The sequence below is a fragment of the Ailuropoda melanoleuca genome, chromosome X (assembly GCF_002007445.2).
Source record: "Ailuropoda melanoleuca isolate Jingjing chromosome X, ASM200744v2, whole genome shotgun sequence".
Taxonomy (NCBI): domain Eukaryota; kingdom Metazoa; phylum Chordata; class Mammalia; order Carnivora; family Ursidae; genus Ailuropoda; species Ailuropoda melanoleuca.
Window position 1 is genome coordinate 53,602,263 of NC_048238.1, and position 20,898 is coordinate 53,623,160.

At 38.8% G+C, this 20,898-nt stretch overlaps 1 protein-coding gene across 9 annotated transcripts in view; it reads right to left on the minus strand.

Moving 5' to 3' along the window:
• Positions 1-1,682: 1,682 nt before the first annotated feature.
• Positions 1,683-20,898, minus strand: part of PHKA1 (phosphorylase kinase regulatory subunit alpha 1) — a 140,684-nt gene continuing 121,468 nt past the window's right edge. For 2 of the 9 annotated variants that reach the window (XM_034649623.1, XM_034649626.1), the window contains 12 exons: positions 19,147-19,303; positions 18,606-18,685; positions 17,273-17,351; positions 17,010-17,139; positions 13,415-13,516; positions 12,168-12,283; positions 11,996-12,034; positions 10,342-10,392; positions 7,432-7,602; positions 5,268-5,321; positions 3,414-3,614; positions 1,683-2,199 (listed from right to left, as the gene is read on the minus strand). In XM_034649623.1, coding sequence (XP_034505514.1) covers positions 2,026-2,199; positions 3,414-3,614; positions 5,268-5,321; positions 7,432-7,602; positions 10,342-10,392; positions 11,996-12,034; positions 12,168-12,283; positions 13,415-13,516; positions 17,010-17,139; positions 17,273-17,351; positions 18,606-18,685; positions 19,147-19,303 — 1,354 coding nt within the window. In that variant the 3' untranslated portion in view covers positions 1,683-2,025. The remainder of the gene's footprint in view (positions 2,200-3,413; positions 3,615-5,267; positions 5,322-7,431; positions 7,603-10,341; positions 10,393-11,995; positions 12,035-12,167; positions 12,284-13,414; positions 13,517-17,009; positions 17,140-17,272; positions 17,352-18,605; positions 18,686-19,146; positions 19,304-20,898) is intronic. The other 7 variants (XM_011232687.3, XM_011232688.3, XM_002925501.4 and 4 more) reach the window with 5 other exon arrangements.

The following is a 20,898-nucleotide window of genomic DNA, read 5'->3' on the forward strand; positions in this document are numbered from 1 at the left end:
CTTATCCATGTACTCGAAAGACTGTCACTGGTTCTGTGAGAACTGTTCAGAGAGCTCCCCATCCCCATTCTTGGGAGAAAAATCTGAAAAATCTGAGAGAAAGGGAAGGACTGAAGTAGGGAGTTACCTGAGTGCAAACAGGGAAGTTAGTAGAGTCTTTACACATAAATAAGGGGAGGAGAGTGCTACGGACTAAATATTTGTTTCCCACCAAAATTCCTACCTTGAAGTCTTAATCCCCAATGTGATGGTATTTAGAGGTGGGGGCCTTTGGAAGGCAATCAGGATTAGATGAAGTCATCAGGGAAGAGTTCCCATGACAAAATTAGTGCCCTTATTAAGAAGGAGAAGAGAGTGCCTGCCCTCCCCCCTTTCTCTGCCACGTGAAGACACAGCAGGAAGGCGGCCATTTACAAACCAGGAAGACGGTCCTCACCAGACACTGAATCTGCTGGCACCTCGGTCTTGGACCTCTCATCCTCCAGAAATGTGAAAAATAAATGTGTGTGGTCTAAGCCACCCAGTCGATAGTCTTTTGTTACAGCAGCCTGAACTAAGGTAGAAAGTGAGGAGAAACATTCTTCAAACAAGGTTACCTAAACATGGGACTAGGGAAAAGGACTCAAGGATTCCTCCATTACCCTTGGTGTGGGAGCCTGGGGGCTGCGGTCACCACCATCCACATAACAAACACATATTTACATAGTCTGCCAAATGTAGATACAGACAGACATACAGACACATTGAAACTACTTACATTCAGAAAAATTGCCGTGTATGCTTAGACATGCACCCAAATGCAGGCATTTACAAGAAACAGAGAGATGCCCACAGATATCAAAATACACATTGCTATGAACACTAGAATCAGGGAGTGAAAATGCAAGTGAGGAGTTTAAGAACAGGGGGGAGGGCAGGGAGTTACTGGCGGGTGGGAACTGGATGCTGGAGAAAGTGAGTAGGCCAGTGAGACAGAGACAGGTAAGGACCACCAAGGAAGGCTTGCTTGGTAAGGCAGCTTGCTTGGTAAGGCAGCTTGCTTGGTAAGGCAGCTTGCTTGGTAAGGACTGCTGGATTCCTCTTTGCCAAAGACAAGAGACTTCAATTGCCATGTGTGCTGTGTGTCGGCCCACTCTTCAGAGGCCAAAGTTGGTACACAAGACTCTCTTCGGGGCACTAACCTACCTCTGATTCCCTCTCTGCTCCCCAGGTGTAAGACACCACACAGGCATCTTTCTTCTCCCCTCCTTTTGGGAACTGGGCTCCTGGCTCCTGGGTTATTCTGCATTTTCTGCTACAAATACACCTCTGAGTACCAGCCATCTTCATACAATGTGATTTCGGTTATTAATATAGAAATCCTCAAATATAGACACTGTATTTGCATTTTTTGGTATTTCCCCAAAGGGAGAGTAGCAATTACGTATGCAGATACGGAGAAGGCAAAAACAGGATGACAGTTCTATACAGAAAGGAGTTCATCACTCAGTGGGAGGCAACATGTGAGTAAAGAAGGAAACCATGAGCTGGTACTCTCTTTTCCCCAGAAAAGGCACTTAGAATAGGTATTTCCAAGTTATGGCAGTATAAAAATCCAGCAATTTAGGGTTTACCCACTTGAAAGAATGTCCCAAAGCACCCACCACTCATTCACACAATGAAACTACACATGAGAAAAAACAAATTTTAGTAGTAAGTTATTATTAACACCTGCTCTCCAAACAGTAGTTAGAAAACTAAGTCTGTAACAGATCTAGAGATAAAAACACACGCAAACTCTCAGGAACCGTGAAAGAATTAAGGCCTGCGATGAAGTGCCCCGGGGTGGGGGGAGCATATTCCCCCCAGGCCAGGGTTCACTTCTAAAGCGATTCGTCTATTGGAAAAGGTCACTCCTCTTGGGTGGGATGGGATGGAAAGGGGCGGGGGAGGAGTGATCAGGCCAACGCATTTCAGTCTCGTGCACAATCAACCGAGGCAGGAACCAGCCGTCAAAAGGCTCCCAGCAGCCAGGGCCCAAAGGCCTCACTGCATGGCGCAGATGCTGTGGGGCAGGAACTCCTGCACGTAGGTGGCAGCTGCCTTGGAGAGGTAGGTCATGGTGCCAAACCTGCCACTGGGTGCACTGTCATACAGAAGAGTACAGATGCCAGACGCAGGATCCTTGGCCAACATGGTGTCATCTGCACCGAGGGTTTTCTGTTTGGTTTTTAAGGGTGGGAGAACACAGGCGAAAGGCAAGATTACTAATCCTACTGATTAAAGTCCTGGTTGGGATAACTCAGAGCCTCCTCCCCATCGCCAACTAGTTGGGTCCTAGGCTGTTTAGGTAGGAAGGGATCAGAGTTCGGCACAAAATGTTGAATATGAATTTCTGTACGTGTATTTTCCACTAGATCGCCCAATCCTGTGGCATTATTTGTAAAGTATTGATTGCTTAGAATTTTTGAAAGTGAAAGATAACAGTTAATTAAATGAGTTGCATCTGTTAAGAATCAAATGCTAATACCGACAAATCAACCCAGAGGGACTTTGGTCCACATCTTTCTAGGACCACTGATTTCAGCACGTATTGTTTTATCTCGCATTTGATCATGATTTCTTTCTAAGTCAACTTAATTCAAATAGACTGTAAGCTTTCCAAGCTAGAGGCTATGCCTAAAAGGGATCATGTTTTTTGGATACATGGACTAACAGCAATCCAGAATATTTAAGATTAGGACTGTCCTGGATAATCAAATTAATTGTGATTTCTTTTGCATTCCCCCACAGTGCCTAATAGGATGAAACGCCTATTACATATTTTGGAGATTTTCCTATTGACAACAGCGTATGCCCTTCACCTTAGTATTCCTACTCTTCATCTAGGAAACGTTTGGAAAGCTTTCAAGACATAGTCTGCATTTCTTAAATGCGGTTAATTTCCTGGAAGAAGATATATTGAGAAAGATTTTTTAAATGCAGAATTAAAAGTTTCACTTTAGTATTTTCCTATAGGTAAGTAGCAAACGCAAAACCAAAACCAAACCAAGGCAAAAATCAAACCTTCTCTTTTCCTTAGTAGTCTAGAAAGGATATGCTATCCAATAGTCTTTTATCAAGTCCTTCTTGCTACAGAAATTCATGTGATAAGAAGAATGAAATATGATGAAAAGCATAAAAGCCTCCTGAGTTCCAGGCAACTTTACCATCTAATACCATCGCAAAATACTTGGTGAAAGGCAGAGGTCTCTCACTGCCTACTTCTTTTGCCATCAGCGCTCAGAGCCACTCACTACAAAGGGGGCCCAGAAAAGAGCTAAGAGGAAGAGGGCACAAGAGAGTGACCTTGGCTTCATGAAGCGCTCTGAATGCAGTCAGGTTAATGTCAGATATTCCCCTTTGAGAAAACAACAGGATTGCCATTTGCCTACCTGTTCTTGAAGGAACAAGTCATTAGCAATATGCACTATTTTTTCCACGGCAATGATGCTTCCTATGCTATGAATTTCAATATCTGCCATCATGGTGAGGACAAGGATGGCTTCAACCAGGAGCTGGCGGTACTCGGGCTGAGGTACACGATTCAGGACAGACTCCACATGAACAGAGAATTTAATCTCGCCCGGAGTCATCTGTGACAGAGGAAAAGAAAATTAATTCCTCAGAGCCCATCATCCGGGAGGCATCACTCACCTATTCTGAAAGGCAGTAAAAGCAGTGTAGCAGGAACTGCTCAGTCTCTTTCAAAGCACATGAGTGAGTACCTTGGCTCAATCTTTTTGGAAGGCAGTCTGGCAATGCATAACAAGAGTCATAAAAGTGTCAGTGCCCTCTAACCCACAATCCTATTTCTGAGAGTTTGTCCTTAGTTAATAATTCAAGAGAGGAAAAAAAGCCCCATGTGCAAGAGTGTTTATCGCAGCATTAGTCACAAGTGTAAAACTAAAAGTAATCTAAACACAGGAATGGTTGTGTAAATAACACACATCATGTACAGCAACTTCGTGAGTTTTTACAGAGTCATTCAAGAGAATGAATATGATTGTGCATAAAAGAAAAATCTAAGTGGAATTTAAAATTGTATTTACATGATGACTAGAATTATGTAAAACATTTATATACTGTTAGATTAAAATGGGCAGGAAGAAATAAAAAGTTATTTTAGGGTGAAGGGGATTGAGAAATAAGTTTTGGTAAAACTGTGTTGAATATATACTTTATGGTAGCACTGGAGATTTGGACTTTAAAGTTCAGGTCCTGTCTTCGTCAGTTACTAGTTCTATGACCTTGAACAATTTGTTTCCCTAAATTTGTCTCCTTATCTGTAAATCGGGAACTCCCACCCCTTCCTTGGCTGTCTCACATATCTGTGTTGAAGATCAAAGTAAAGAATGTGTGAAGGTATTTAGAAGACTCATAAAGGTACCATTCAGGTATGTATTGTTATTAATTATATTAACATTTCAATCTTGCTTAAAAGCAATAAAAGGACAAATAGAGGACACAGTGTTCTTTATATTAGAGAAGAGGCCTCTAGGCAAGAGTGAAGCCCTGAATCATAGCAGTAGTTTTCTGCCCCGGCCATTATCTGCAACAACTCCAGTGGTTTTGAGAATTTTCCACTATCCAATATTCCTATGCTGAATTTGCTAATTCTAGTTCTTCTGTTGGTTTTGTATAAAGGCGATTCTTTATCATTTCTATGTGATTGGGCAAGAAGGGAAATATAAAGGCACCTGATAATATATGTGTGTGGTTCATGGCAATGTTTTCCAACCATGGTTATATATCAGGCTCATTCTAAGGATTTTTTTTTAAAAGTACAGATGCTCAGGCCCCATCCCTGGAAATTTTAATCCTCTAAATTGGAGATGGGAGCTTAGGTTGCTGTGACATATAGTTCGAGCTGAGGACCACTTGTTCCTCATTTAAAAGTCTACAAGCATCCTACTAGAGAAAGGTGGGGATGAAAAGGATGGGGACATGACAGGTCACCCATTCTTAGCTCTCTATCTTGTCTGCCCTCTTCGACTCTGGCCACACTCACATAAACCAGCCTAATTTAGTCAACCACTGAATGAGGCTGTCCTTATATAATTAATATAATACGTAATTACTCTCTCACCTCCCCATTCTGTTTTTAAAAACGTTCTCTCTTTTCTTCAAATGCACTCCATGTCTAGCTGATTTGGAGTCAGAGAACCATTATTTTGAAAAATGATCCCTGAAATACTTTAGCTACACAAACTCTTAATCACATAAACGTGGAAGGCACAGAATCTCACCTCTCTAGTGGTTGAAGAAGGAAGCACAAAACCTTCCACAGAGAGTCCGTGACACTGCAAAACAGCAAAAACATGTTGTCACCAAGGATAGGCTGACAACTGGGGGCCTGTAAGGAGACACTTAGTATTTCTGAGTGTGCTCCACCGGGTAGATGCTGAGTAATCGCAGGCCAGTGAAAGGCCCTGCAGCCCAAGTATCCTTGCCAAGGGGTTGGGATTACTATGTGGCAAGAAGCAGGGTTGGACTACAGGACATGCAAGACTTACCCTCTGGTTAAAGGAGTGGAAGGGACAGAGGTCTACCTTCTGGGAGAGACTAGCCCCAAAGATTCAGAGACTACCCGAGAGGATATCATGCTAGGTCCCAGACCCATCACAAATTGGCTTTCAGAAAGATTTCTGGCTGAAGAAAACAAAATCTGCATTTGCAGACATGTATAATTACTGCATTTTCTAGTGAAGTGTCCCCCATCAGCACTCTTGATGCCCTCACCCTGCTGTACTTTTGTCTATAGTACTTGTCATCTTTTAATGTTCTAGATAGTTTACTTATTTATCATGTTTACTATCTATTGCTTGTCTCTCCCTAGCGGAATGTAAGTTCCATAAGGACAGAGATTGTTGTCTATTTTGTTCTTTGCTGTATTGCTGCGAGCACCTAGGACACTGCCTAGTGTACAGCAGATGCTCAAGGAATACTACATAAATGAATTTTATCTTCTCTCTCGCCATCAACTCAATTATTAAAAAGCAATGGGAATTAATGACTTGCCATTTTAGATGTTAAGTAAATCAAAGCAATATCTAGTAAGCCACAGACAAAGATTCCAATCCCACAGGTTTCCTGACTCTGGAACCAGACACTTCCATCCCATGTTCCATATGCCAAATAACAGTCTTTGTACAGAGAATTACCAGCCTGTAAACATAAGTGCAAAGTCATTGTGTTACATTCATACTCTAAAAGGAATGGAATGACGAAGCAGAGGGCATTTGTTTTTCCTCTTACATGAGGATTCCAACTACAGGTTTTGATTCTGCCACAAAATAGTCTCCCCAGTCATTTAAATGTTCCTTTTCCTGTAGTCTCAAGGCCTGTGGTTTTGCACCTTTATCATAACACATCTTGGCTTTGCATCATAGCTGCTATTTATGAAGATAACTATAGATTAAACTCCCTGGTGACAAGAACAGATATCTTCTATGGTATATGGGGTAGAACAGCACTTACTACATGTCTGTGAAATCGAATTGCCATAGCCCAGGCATAACTGTACGGATAAAATACCTGTCTGTAGAAGGAAGATGGAGGAAAGCAAGTTTTAAGTACTCTTTGAAAAGAAGATTGCCAGAGCTGATAGTCTGAGGAATCAACTTTTACCTTTCCAAAAGATCACCTGTTTCTGTCCCTAGAAGGATATCAGTGTGCTAAGGGGAGAAACATAACTAAAGGTTTTGAAGTCCTGGATGAAATTTTCTTCAGGTCCTTGCCAAGGGCGACAAAGCAGAACGTGGCACGTAAGAGACTATAAAAGAGAGCTATGAACGAGTCCAGTGGACTTCTCAGCCCTCTAAATCTGTCACAATCATAATGGTGTGATGTCCCCTTAAATGTGTTTGGCAAGCTAGGCCTTTGAAAGAAAAACAAAATTTGGTCACGCCAACACAGTCTTTGGACCATTAGCATCATTATGATCTTGCTTTTATTTAGTAGTTTTCATCCAAGAAAAAAATACAAGTAATAACTTCTTACACTAGCTCCCCAGATACCACAGTCATTTTACAATAGCGTCAGCACATTGCTACAAATAACATTTCCGCTCTACAGTAGCTACAAAAAAAGTGGGCTCTTTGTTGCCAAATTTGATAAGCAGCAAATGTATCACAATGTCCAGCAATGTTCAGCTATGGCCAAAAGCAGAGAAGTCATGATTTCTGAAGTTCAATTTATAAACAACACCACAGCAACAATAATAGAAAGAGACTAAATCGTAAATAATACCAAAATAACGAGTCAACTTTGTTGATTAGGTCTTCTTCTAGGTTTTGTGCATACGACATTTATATAATTGTGGTGATGTCACGGTCATGTCATGTCTCGGCCAAGGAGACTGAGGATATTAAGGGGGAAAATAAAGAGATGTCTACAATGTGTTATGCTTACCTTCTGTAAAACTTTCCATACTTTTTGATAAAATCCAACTGGGACTCTGTTCAGTGCTCCATCTAGCCTTCTTCGGCGTTGCCACTGACCTTGACGATTGTCTTTAGATGTCTGTCGACCATATGTACTAGGAAAGGACCCACTACTTGAAGCCATGGGTGTGCCAGGTGACTTGGGAGAAGAGGAGAGGAAAGAATATAAAGCAAAAGTCATCTCTGTTCCTCTGATGAAGTACTATAGCATGGTGAATAATAAACACACTGTAGATTTAGAAACCACGTATTAAGTGTAACCCCCAAGATAAAGAGGTTACAGTGAAGCCAGTAGACTTACGAGTAGCTAGCAACAATGTAAACTGATACAATCCTTTTAGAAAGGAATCCAGTGATACTTAAAAGGAGCCATAAAAATACCGATCATCTGGGAGGTTCTTAGCCGTCTCTTTCCTTGGTTATCTCTCTGTTAAACTTCTAGCTGGTCTATGGCTTAGTTTGTTGCTTTCAACACAAGCCTCAATCAAATTAAAATAATTGAAATCAGACAAAGCATGTTCTCTGTCTACAATTAAATTAAATTAGAAATCAGTAACAGAAGGAAATTTAGGAAATTTGCAAATATGTGGCAATTAGGCAATAAACCCCTAAATAACTCGTGGCTTAAGAAAGAAATCACAAGGAAAATTAGAAAAGTCTGAGATAAATGAAAACACAACATACCAAAACTTAAGGGATGCAGCTAAAACAGTGCTTAAAGAGAATTTATGTTATAAATACTTATATTAAAAAAGAAGGAGGGGCGCCTGTGTGGCTCAGTCGGTTAAGCATCCAACTTTTGATTTTGGCTCAGGTCAAGATCTTGGGGCTGTGAGATCAAGCGCCGCATCAGTCTTCACGCTGGGAGTGGAGCCTGCTTACGATTCTCTTTCTCCCTCTCTCTCTGCCCTTCCCCCTCCCCTGATTCCCCCCCTTGTACTCTCTCTCTCTCAAAAAAAGATGTTTGTTACTCTTGCTACTTCTGATCAGCATTGTACCAGACGTTCTAGCCAGTGATATTAAGCAAGAAAAGGAATAAAAATCATCCAGAATGGAAAGGAAGAAGTAAAACTATATCTGCAGATGACATGATCTTACATAGAAGGAATTCACAGAAAAGCAATTAGAACTAATAAATGAGTTCAGTAAAATTGTACAATATGAGATCAATATAAAAATCAATTGTATTTCTAAATAGTAGCAATCAATAATCTGAAAATGAAATTAAGAAAACAATCTCATTTAAAATAGCATCTGAAAGAATAAAATACGTAGGAATAAATTTAACAAAAGAAGTGTAAAACATATACTCTGAAAACTTAAAGACATGTTGAAAGAAATTAAAGAATGGAAAGAAATGCCATGTTCATAGGTCAGAAGATTTAACATTGTTAAAATGGCAATACTCTTGAAATTTATCTACAGATTGAACACAATCTTCATCATAATCCCAACTGAATTTGTTGCAGAAATTGACAAGCTTATCCTAACATTCATATGGAAATTCAAGGGACCCATGATAGCTAATATAATCTTAAAAAAAAAAAAAGACGAAAGTTGGAGTTGCCTTAATCTCTTCACTTTAAGAAATCTGAAATCATAGGCCATTAAGTTATGAATCATTGATTTAAATGCCCTAATCCAACCATTGCACTACTGGGTATTTACCCCAAAGATACAGACGTAGTGAGAAAGGCCATATGCACCCCAATGTTCATAGCAGCATTGTCTGCAATAGTTAAATCGTGGAAGGAGCCAAGATGCCCTTCAACAGATGACTGGATTAAGAAGATGTGGTCCATATATACAATGGAATATTACTCAGCCATCAGAAAGAACGATTACCCAACATTTGCAGCAACATGGACGGGACTGGAGGAGATTATGGTAAGTGAATTAAGTCAAGCAGAGAAAGACAATTATCATATGGTTTCTCTCATCTATGGAACATAAGAACTAGGAAGATCGGTAGGGGAAGAAAGGGAAGAAGAAGGGGGGTAAACAGAAGGGGGAATGAACCATGAGAGACTATGGACTCTGGGAAACAAACTGAGGGCTTCAGAGGGGAGGGGGGTGGGGGAATGGGATAGACTGGTGATGGGTAGTAAGGAGGGCACGTATTTGCATGGTGCACTGGGTGTCATACGCAACTAATGAATCATCGAACTTCACATCAAAAACCAGGGATGTACTGTATGGTGAATAACATAATATAATAAAAATATTATTATGAAAAAAAATAAACCAAGGAAATTTATTTGGAGATCAGTCTTCCTAAAATATAAGCTTCATGAGGGCAAGGACCATATCTGTTTTGTTCTTTGTATTGTATTACCAGTGCCTGGCACAAAATTGGCACTCAGTTAATATTTACTAAATAAATTAATAACCAGAATAATAGCCAATCCAGTGACTTTCAAACTTAAAAGTGCATCAGAATCACCTAGAAAGCTTATTGAAACAGATTGCTAGGCCTCACCCAAGCCTTTCTGACTCAGTAGGCCTAGGGTAGGAACTAAGAGTTTACATTTTTAAGAAGTTCCCAGGGGATGCTGATACCATCCAGAACAGTGCCTGGCACATAGGAAGCATGCAATTAACTATAGCAGTTGAAAGAATAAATGTATAAACAGACACTTAACAAATACTTATTAAATTGAATTTTGCTTTCTGAAATGGAAAAGAGGCTGGAGTTGAACCCCCTTCCCTTCCCTTTTGGGAAAACAAATGGAAAGATTTTATCCTAATACATCAAGTTGATTTATACTTATTTTAGTTCTTGATTCACTTGTTTATCTTTTCAGTCAGTACATGTCATGACTTATATAACAGTACACTCAAAGCACTTGTGATTGGTATATAATATAATAGCAGTTACCAGAAAAGATGGTGACATCAAATCTATACCCAAGGGATGACCACCATTGGACTATAAAAAAAAAATTGAGAAAATAAGACTTTAAAAGGGATGAGGCAAGGCAACATTATTTGTGTTTTTAAAAGTTATTAGTAGAGTAAAATTATAGACAATTCAAGTAACTAGCCAGCATGTTATTTAAAAAGCTGATGAAATAGCCACACTCTAGAAGTTATGGTAAAGGGTAAACAAACAAACAAAACAAAACTACCTTTAAAAATATTTTTTCCATGATCAGAAAAAAGGGCATTGGTGAGTGGTAGAGAAAAGGACTTAGAACAATACAAAATACCAAAGAGGCAGGTAAGGATGGAAATCAATAATTAGAAATTAGAAAGTAATGAAAATTTAGGGCTCTCAATCCTTGAAATTACAGTCCTAATGATTTGGGCTTTCTTGAAGTCCTATAGGTAGTGGATGTGTAAAAAAAGAATTAAATAATATAACAGAATAGGTCAAGTCCTCCTGGGAACACGGACTTCAAGTTCTAAATATGTAATGAACTTGTAAGTAATACTGTCTGACTATAAACAACTGTAAAATGTTTAGCCAATCACCTTCGGCCAAAACAAGGATTGTTTACCAACAACGTAAGTTTAAGTCTTCAGTATGAAGCATAGTTCTTTCACTTTTCAGATAGGAAAATGTTTAGATTACCCAAATTATCTGTGAAAAAACCTGTAGTGGTGAACATTTTTCTATTACAAGGCCCTTTCTTATTCCATTCAGTTCTTCTCCTTGCATAATACAAATCTGAAAAGTTTCCTTCAAGTTGAACTTCAAGCATTGGCCTCATTCTTGTCCTAAATGGTTCCGACTCCTGCAAAACCCCAAACAAATAAAATTTCCATTTTGTCTCTCCTCCTCTGGATGTGCTTTAATTCTTCAAGCTACTGTAAATCAATTTTGAAGGCAGGAGGAGTAGTTTTAAGATTTTCAAAAAAAGTGCTACTAAGGGAGACCAACTCAGTACCTTCTCAACTTGGAGACTCTGAAATCACATGATTTCCCAGAGTTTTAAAAGAAGCCCTGGAAGTTTATGTTAAGTATTTCTTTGTAGAACAAAATAATTTGCTTATTCTCATCTGCAGGGAAAAATGAGTAAGAGGCTACAGTGTGATGTTTGAGAACTGCCACCAACTCCCAGACAAATGAGTCTAAATCAAGATGTTTTTTTCCTCTATGAGTCCATATGCTTTTTGTATACCTCTATCATGACAACCATAAAAATCTACTTTGGGGACAATTCCTGAAAGTAGATTTTTTAAAAGGCCCTCACCTAATATGGTGTTTTCTCTGGTGCCTTTTCTTAAAAGTAAGGAAATGGAGTCTAGTTGCATAAAGAAAATTAATTCCAAAATTACATGTTAATTCTAAAAAGAGGAATTCAGGGTTTCAATTTCTTGTTGTCAGAAACAAATTACTTCCCTCCTAAAATTAGCAAAATAGTTTGGTTCAGAAAAGGAAAGCTATCTGTAAAATGAATGCTAAAAAGGAGAGTCAAACAAGCCGCTATGTGGTTTATATCTTATTTGTAAAAAGGCCATGATCTCATGCATGTTACATAGAACTAAAAGCAGGTTAAATTATGTTAAAGGATCCCTAATTGTTTCACCTGACTCTCAGTTGAGACAGATAGTCTACGAAACTCCACCTGAAAAAAAAATGGCTCTGATTAAACGCAGGATATGAAACAAAAATACACGATCTCAACAGTCTGATTCCAAAAAAATGTTAAGCATGACAATATCCCAGCTCATCTCCCAAGATATCCCAAGATGTCTTACCTGCTTTATTTCACTTTTTAACTGCATTATCCCAGTTCGTTCTGTCTTGGTTGCCCCAACAGCACCAATCTCGTGTATAGAAATAGCAGGGCTAACATTTGAGTCAGTGGGACGAACTTAATATAGCACGACAGATTAAAGAGGAAGAGAGAGGATAATCAGGTTTAAATTGTTTTCTCCACCACGCTTAAAAAGCTTCTCCCTCTCCCTCGGCCCTCCCTCAAGTGCTTTTTCTTTCTCAAATAAACAAATAAATAAATAAATAAAATCTTTTTAAAAATTGAGAAAAAAACAGTAAATTTCAATTTGAAGATACTTCCAGACCTTTTTAAATGCACGTGTTGTGCTGAAAATGTAAATGTACATGGATATATAAGAATGTATTAAAAACTTGACTTGTATTATAATGAAAAAAAAGACTTAGATATATGTCCTCCTTTTATGTTAATAATAATCAAAAATAACCAACCAACTACAACCTTGCTATTCAAAGTGTGGTCCACGGGCCAGTAGCATCAGCATCACCTAGGAGCTTGTTAGTAGAATCTTGGGTCACACTCCAGGCCTACTGAGTCATTTTGCATTTTAGCAAGTTCCCCAGATGATTCTCATGCACAGTAAAGCTTGGGAAGCACTGCTTTCTAAATTTCTTTGACCACTCTGGGGTCTAGGATCCATCCATCCGACGTTATATATTTATTTATCCTAAGCTTAAGTTGAGCATGAGAGATAACCTTTCTCATTTGCCCTGTTTTAGGTAATCGATGCCAAATACCATTGCCAAACCACTAAGTGCAGGTGGAGGGTTAATTTGTGATGGACCCCGAGATGTATCTGAATTCAAAGGGGAGAGGATACATCAGATGCACCCTGACAGCTACATACACATAGACGCACCACTGTAAATGCTACTGAATTACTGCCAAACGGAATACAAGAAAGTTTCAAGTGGTATGTTGTTAGTTGTCCTAAAGTGGAGAGTTAGGATAATGTAAAGGAATAGACAGAACAGTTCAAAACAAAACATGGTAGTAATCCACTTAGGTAATATACCATTTAAGGAGAAAAAAGAGACATACAGTAGTTCCCAAATCTTGTTCCAGAAGACAGCTTTGCTTTTTAACTGTTTCATATAGTGGGGTTCTATTTAGTTGGGGGAAAGTTTCCTCTGATTAAAGAAAAACATTTTAAAATCAATGAAACAAAACTAACACTCTGAAACGGAAATGCCATTACTCAAATCTTACCACTTCGTTCCACTCCAAACTCCTTGCCACTGAGAATGTGATGCAGGAGGTTCTTCATGGCTGAAGGACTGAGATTCATTAGGCTGTCTGTGGCTTCCTCAGCTAGTCATCAGAAATGTCAGGACATTGTTAGTGTATAGAAATGCAGCTGACTTCAGTGCATTGATTTTATATCCTGCCACTTTGCCGAATTCCTGTATGAGTTCTAGCAATTCTGGGGTGGAGTCTTTTGGTTTTCAACATAGAATGTCATGTCATCTGCAAAGAGTGAGAGTTTGACTTCTTCTTTGCCGATTTGGATGCCTTTTATTTCTTTTTGTTGTCTGATTGCTGAGGTTGGGACTTCCAGTACTATGTTGAACAACAGTGGTGAGAGTGGGCATCCCTGTTGTGTTCCTGACCTTAGGGAAAAAGCTCTCAGTTTCTCCCCATTGAGAATGAGATTTGTTGTGGGTTTTTCACATAAGGCTTTTATGATGTTGAGCTATGTTCCCTCTATCCCTACACTGTGGAGAGTTTTAATCAAGAAATGTTGCTGTATTTTGTCAAATGCCTTTTTGGCATCTATTGAGAGGATCATATGGTTTTTGTCCTTTCTTTTATTAATGTGGTCTATCATATTGATTGGTTTGCAGATGTTGAACCACCTTGCAGCAAAGGCAAGGAAAGCAAAAGCAAAAACGAACTATTGGGACTTCATCAAGATAAAAAGCTTTTGCACAGCAAGGGGAACGGTCAAGAAAACTAAAAGACAACCTACAGAATGGGAGAACATATCTGCAAATGCCTTATCCAAAAAAGGGCTAGTATCCAAAACCTATAAAGAACTTATCAAACTCAACTCCCAAAAAACAAATAATCCAGTCAAGAAATGGGCAGAAGACATGAACAGACATTTCTCCAAAGAAGACATACAAATGGCCAATAGACACGTGAAAAAATGCACAACACCCACCGCCCTGGCCCGGCATCGGGGAAATACAAATCAAAACCACAATGAGTGGGGCGCCTGGGTGGCTCAGTAGGTTAAGCATCTGCCTTTGGTTCAGGTCATGATCTCACAGTCCTGTGAGCAAGCCCTGAGTTGGGCTCCTTGTTCAGTGGGGAGTCTGCTTCTTCCTCTCCTTGTGTCCCTCCCCGTACTCGTGTGCTCTCTCTCTCTCTCTCTCTTTCTGAAATAAATAAAATCTTTTTAAAAAACCACAATGAGATACCATCTCACACCAGTCAGAATGGCTAAAATTAACAACTCAGGAAACAATAGATGTTGGTAAGGATGTGGAGAAAGGGGGACCCCCTTACACTGTTGGTGGGAATGGAAGCTGGTTCAGCCAATCTGGAAAACAGTATGGAGGTTCCTCAAAAAGTTCAAAATAGAGCTACCCTATGACCCACTAATTGCACTACAGGTATTTATCCAAAGGATACAATCATAATGATTCAAAGGGGCACCTGCACCCCAATGCTTATAGCAGCATTATCAACAATAGCCAAATTATGGAAAGAGTCCCAATGTCCATCAACTGATGACTGGATAAAGAAGATGTAGTACATATATACAATGGAATATTATTCAGCCATAGAAAGGAATGAAATCTTGCCATTTGCAACGATGTGGATGGAGCCAGGGAGTATTATGCTAAGTGAAATTAAGTCTGTCAGAGAAAGACAAATACTATATGATTTCACTCATATGTGGAATTTAAGAAACAAAACAGATGAACATGGGGGGAAAGGAGAAAGAAAACAGACTCTTAAATATAAAGAACAAAGTGAGAGTTACTAGAGAGGAGGTGGGCAGGGGGATGGGTTAAATGGGTGATGGGTAATAAAGAGTGCACTTACGATGAGCACTGGGTTTTGTATGTAAGTGATGAATCACTAAATTGTACACCTGAAACTAATATTACACTGTATGTTAACCAACTGGAATTTAAATAAAAACTTGAAAAAGATAAAAAATAATCACAGTTAATAAGAGCTTACTACATGTAGGTCATGACTTTAAGCAATGTTATTAACAAACAGTTATGACATACTTGATCTTGAGAAGCTGAACAGCTATTTGGGAGAGATTACACACGTAAACAAGATAAACAATAACAAAACATGTCTATACTAAGTACCAAATGAGAAGTATAGACAATAAGTGCTTTGGAGATCAGAGGAGACATCAATCTCCAAGGATGGTGACTGATAAAATTAGTGGGAAATACTGTGAAAGTAGGAGGTAGTGTTCTTGAGGTTTTGAATATCAGATCCAGGGATCTTGACTTTATTGTGTAAGAAGTAAAGAGCCATAGTTTTGATGAATCTGCAGGGGAAAAAAATCAGTAATGGGCAATTAAAGAAAAGTGAAGAATGTTTGGGGTTTTTTCCTTGTTGAGGTTTATTATTAAATAATTAGACCCTAATAAAACATGCCTGCATACCATGGCTAGAGAATATATATATATGTGTATATATAGATGTGTCTCTGTGTGTGTGTGTGTATGTGTGTAATCCATAACAAGGTGCTGAACTGGAAATCATTTGAAATCAGGTGGACTTGGACTCAAATTTTACTATTTACTAGGCAAGTAAAGTTACTATGTAACTTTAGTAACTTTAGGCAAGTTATTTAATCTCTCTGAGATTCAGATGACTTATTGGTAAAAGTGGAACAAAAATACCTTCTCCAGAGGGTGGTCATAAGGATTAAATGAGATAATGTATGTAAATATAAAGCAAGCACAGAGTCTGACATATGGCAGGTAGAAAATAATCATTAGCTCTTTTCCTTTAAAGGGTTATTTTAATATAAATTATCTTAGGTAACTTAGGTTAGACTCAAGCCAAAAAATTTAGCTACTTGTTAATAGCTCAATTAAAAGCCTTTCCGGGAAGGGTAACAGAAATAATGGCTAAAATTCAGTTTTGCAACTCTAGCTTCTTTTTTGTATGCAATCTCTGTCTCTATTATTTTACCATTCGTCCTGAAATCAAACAAATACCAATGGGAAAAAAAATAGTCATGCCATGGGGGTCCTTTTCCCTCCCTTACACTTTACACGATTTTGTGCTACAGCTTCCACAGGCCCCCACTTTTCTTCTAACTAAACCTGTTATCTTGCCAAATATACTTACAGTTGATTTCAAAGAGAGTCCTGCCAGATAAATATTAATAGAAATATGGTGTTCCTTTAGTCAATCCTGTTGTTGACTAGACCAAATACTGACAATATGATCAAACTGATGTGGTGACTGAATCTGGGGTCAAGAAGCTGCACTGCCTGAGTCAGAAGCAAAGCCAGTCTGTCACACTCAGATTCCCTGCACACTTAGGCTCACGCTAGGAGTTAAAAGGAATTGTAAGTTGGAGTGCAGAGCCCCCAGGAGGTGGAACAGTGAAGTTGCAGGACTAATCCATCAATCTGTCATAAAACCAGTCCCGTGATTTGTATAAATAGAGGTTGACTAACATGGGAATAAGACTGCTATATGCGGCTTCTGAGCTACTGATAAAATGTTTTCGCTTTCTTTCCCTCCCGATCCCAAACTCAGTAGCCCTACGTTAAAAGTGAATTCTGCCAAAAATAGTTACTAAAACGAGTACCTGAACATCGAAGGGAGTGGGCCAGTTCTGTTGCCATAACTTGTATGATTAGACCAATTCGAAGTCGAAACATTTCAGCAAAGAGGCCAGGCTGAGTGCGCATATACATGGCTAGATATACCATTATTTCCTGTGCATGGAATGAATATAGAAAAAATTATGGTCCAGGTCTCACAAAGCCTACTTGGTAGTCTTTGGAAACTGCCAGATCAATTGAAAACAAAAATATCAATCACCCTATTAGACGTCATAATTCTACTCACCTGTGTAAGGATCCAGATGCTAATGTCCCCTTCACTGGCTTCATCTATCAGCTGAGTGAGCACTTCATAGGGCAGAGGTCTGAGGGAGAAGACGGTGAAGAAAGGCCGTCTTTCTGTGACTATTTAAGCTTAAATATATGGAGAAAATACAAAATCTCCTCCGAAGTCCAAGTCACTGCTTCAATGTCTCATCATTGCTGGTAGCATTTGGTTCTCTCTGTCTTTAAAGTTCATTACTTCCCCAAACCACTTTGGCCTATATCACCTCAGGAGAGCTCTCCTCTCCCCTCTCTAAAGCTGGATTGCCCTTCTCCTTCAAACTTTTATTTAAAACTCATCCCATGAGGTCCTTCCAGATCAGTCTTTCATGGTTAATTCTTAACATATGATAAGTAACTATTATGGCTAGAAAGTAATAAACTAAATTTAAGCTGTACCTTTTGGAAACCATTTTATTGCTTTATGATCACACTTTAGTTATACTGATTTTCTAGTTTCATCAGTTTACACACACACATGTATGCATACCTCTTCCCACACTTCTGACTCTCCTGTTGATACGAAGCACTCTGGGGGAATGAGTCATGGACCATGCCATCTTCTTTTGGATTGCCATAATAGTGGCAAAAATTGATCTGATTTTTGATAAAAAGGCTTTGTTTGCTGAGAGTAAGGTATTATAGGTTGAATTGTGTCCTGCCAAAGTTCATATATTGAAATCCCAGCCCAGAGTTCCTCAGAGTGTGATCTCATTTGGAGACAAGGTTTTTACAGAGGTAATTAAGTTAGAGTAAGGTCATTGGGTGGACCCTAATCCAATATGCCTAGTGTTCTTATATAAAAGTTTGGGAAATTTGGACCCAAAGACACATATAGAGGGAAGAAATGTGAAGAGACATAGGGAGCAAACAGCCATATACAAGGCAAAGAGAGGCCTAGAAGAAAGTCTAGAGTATATTGGATTTTTTGTGGGTGCTAATTCTACTTCCCTGCCCTGTTTAGGGCTGCTTTGGGATGTGAGGCTTGGGAAAGCCAATAAGTAAAAAACAAGCACAAAAACAAAAAACAATCACCACTACCACCACCACCAACAACAACAAAAAACCCTAAAAAGTAAAATACATCTGCGTACTACTTCTTGTGAATTTACTCTTTCATTTACTCATACCCTGTCATTATCAACATTCTCATGCCAAGTGTCTCTGACAGAAGCCCACACATGTAGGACATTATCATCCAGTGACAGATTAGGGCAAGAGAACTGTTGTGAGTCCACACAGCTTCCTAAAGGCTCAGGGAAGCTTGATCAAACCCGACGAAAAACCATACTCACGCAGAGATGGTCTTCTCTCGAGGTTCTGGAGGGAGTCCCACTGTCAAATGTTTCTGGTGGGAGAGAAGGGCTGTACAAGCCTAAGAAGAGATAGCATAGCAGCATTATCCTTCCCATAACACCTCAGCCTTCCACGATAATTACTCTTCTAGCCCACAGATCTTTGCTTTCCCTTAATTTACTGACACACAAGCCCACTTTCTCGGGAAATACCATGTAGATCAGTAGAGAGAGATTTTTAATAAGAAACAGTGAGGAATTTTTATCTCCTAAGAGATAGGAACTTTTAAGCCTACTGTAAATTCATTCTTAAGCTGTAGAATTCTTATCATTTATAACATCTTATCATTTATAAACTTCAGTATTGTATATTTGACATTCACAAACAAAAAGCTAATTGAGTATCAGGAACTTAATGTGGGAAAGACAACATCTCAAATGATTAGATGCTGTGGTTGCCTTAAAAATCAATTACGGAAACCAATTTTTGAAAAGCACCTCCATTTAGATTTGGTATAAATTCAAGAACTATTTATAGTACCTCATCAAGTGCTTCCACCTTTTTCCTTAAGATTCCAGAGATATATCGGATCAGGCCCCAGTGACGAATTTCTCCAACTTTGCCATACAGTTCAGTAAGCAGCTCTCGGACTGTTGTACCCCCTTCATCATATAATTCAGTGTCCCAGTCAGGTCCTCTGGAATGTTCAAGAGAGGCCTACATTAATTATAAGTAAAGCTGCTGGCAACAATCATTTGTTTCAGTGTTATAACGGATATGCCTGCTTTTGGTAGGTCTCTCTCATTAGGAAATAAACATTATTTACTAAGAATCCTTGTAAATCTGTGATTAGTAGTTGGCATGAAACCCAAATACCTAGACAAGAACAAGTCTTAGTTTCAGCTGTGCTTTGACAAAATGCTTTCTTTTACGCTCTTCATAGGCTTCAACGTAGCTGAAAACAAAGTCAAAGACTTAATTTAACTATTGAAAGTTCAGAAAGTATGCTACACTTAGGAAACTGATAGAGAAAAAAAAGAATGTGTGCTTATTTGTAAAGGATGCATATACATTATTGTTATAAAGATGATATAACAAGTCAATAGTGAAGTATCATAAAATATATGTAAAGTGCTACAAAGTTGAGAATTTAATTTATGATGAAGGAAGATTATTTATTAAACAGTGTTAAGACAATCCAGTAGCCATCTGAAAAAGAAATTGGATTCGTGCCTTACACTGAACATCAGAATTCCAAATATATCAAAGATTTAAATGTAAAGGTACTAGAAAAAATATGGGAGAACTACTTTATAACTCTGGGGGCAAGAGCATTGTTTAACTGCAACCTATAAACAAGAAGCCATAAAAGAAATCGTGATGCACTTATATACATAAAAACAACAAAATTCATATTGTAGAAAACCACTGTAAGCAAAGTCATAGGACAAATTACAAACAGAAAAATATTTGCAATTCATAGGCCAATTTCCCTAATATATAATGAACTTCAACAGAGGTGCCTGGGTGGCTCAGTTGGTTAAGTGCCCAACTCTTTATTTTGGCTCAGGTCATGATCTCTGGGTGATGAGATTGAGCCCTGTGTTGGGCTTCACATTCAGTGGAAGTCTCCTCATTCTCTCTCCCTGTCCCTCTGCCCCTCACCCTGCTCATGCTCTCTCTCTCAAAGAAAGAAAGAAAGAACTGCAACAAATAAATAATAAAAAAAGAAACAAAAGACACAAAAGAAATTTGGTCAAATAACGATGGATTTTTTATTTTTTTTAAAAGATTTTATTTATTTATTTGAGAAAGAGAGAGAAAGCATAAGCGAGAGGGAATGGTAGAGGGAGACGGAGAAGCAGGCTCCTGGCTGAGCAGGGAGCCCGATGAGGGGCTTGATCCCAGGACCATGGGACCATGACCTGAGCTGAAGGCAGATGCTTAACTGACTGAGCGACCCAGGTGCCCCAATACCGAGGAATTTTAAATATAGGAAAAGGTGTCTGATCTCACGCATAATAAGAAAAATTAAAATTAACACTATGCCAAGATAATACCTTTTAAAATCTATCATGTTGTCAAACATACCCAAATTTGATAACACTGCATTGGTAAGGCTTTGGGAAAACAGGTACTCTCAATGTCTTGCTGATGGGAGTGAAAATTGGGACAATCTCTCCAGAGAGCTATTTGGAAATATAGATTAATATTAAAAATCTCTATATTCTTTGATCTAGGAATTTTAATTCTGGCACATCTGTAGGACAGACTCCACACATGAGAAATGAT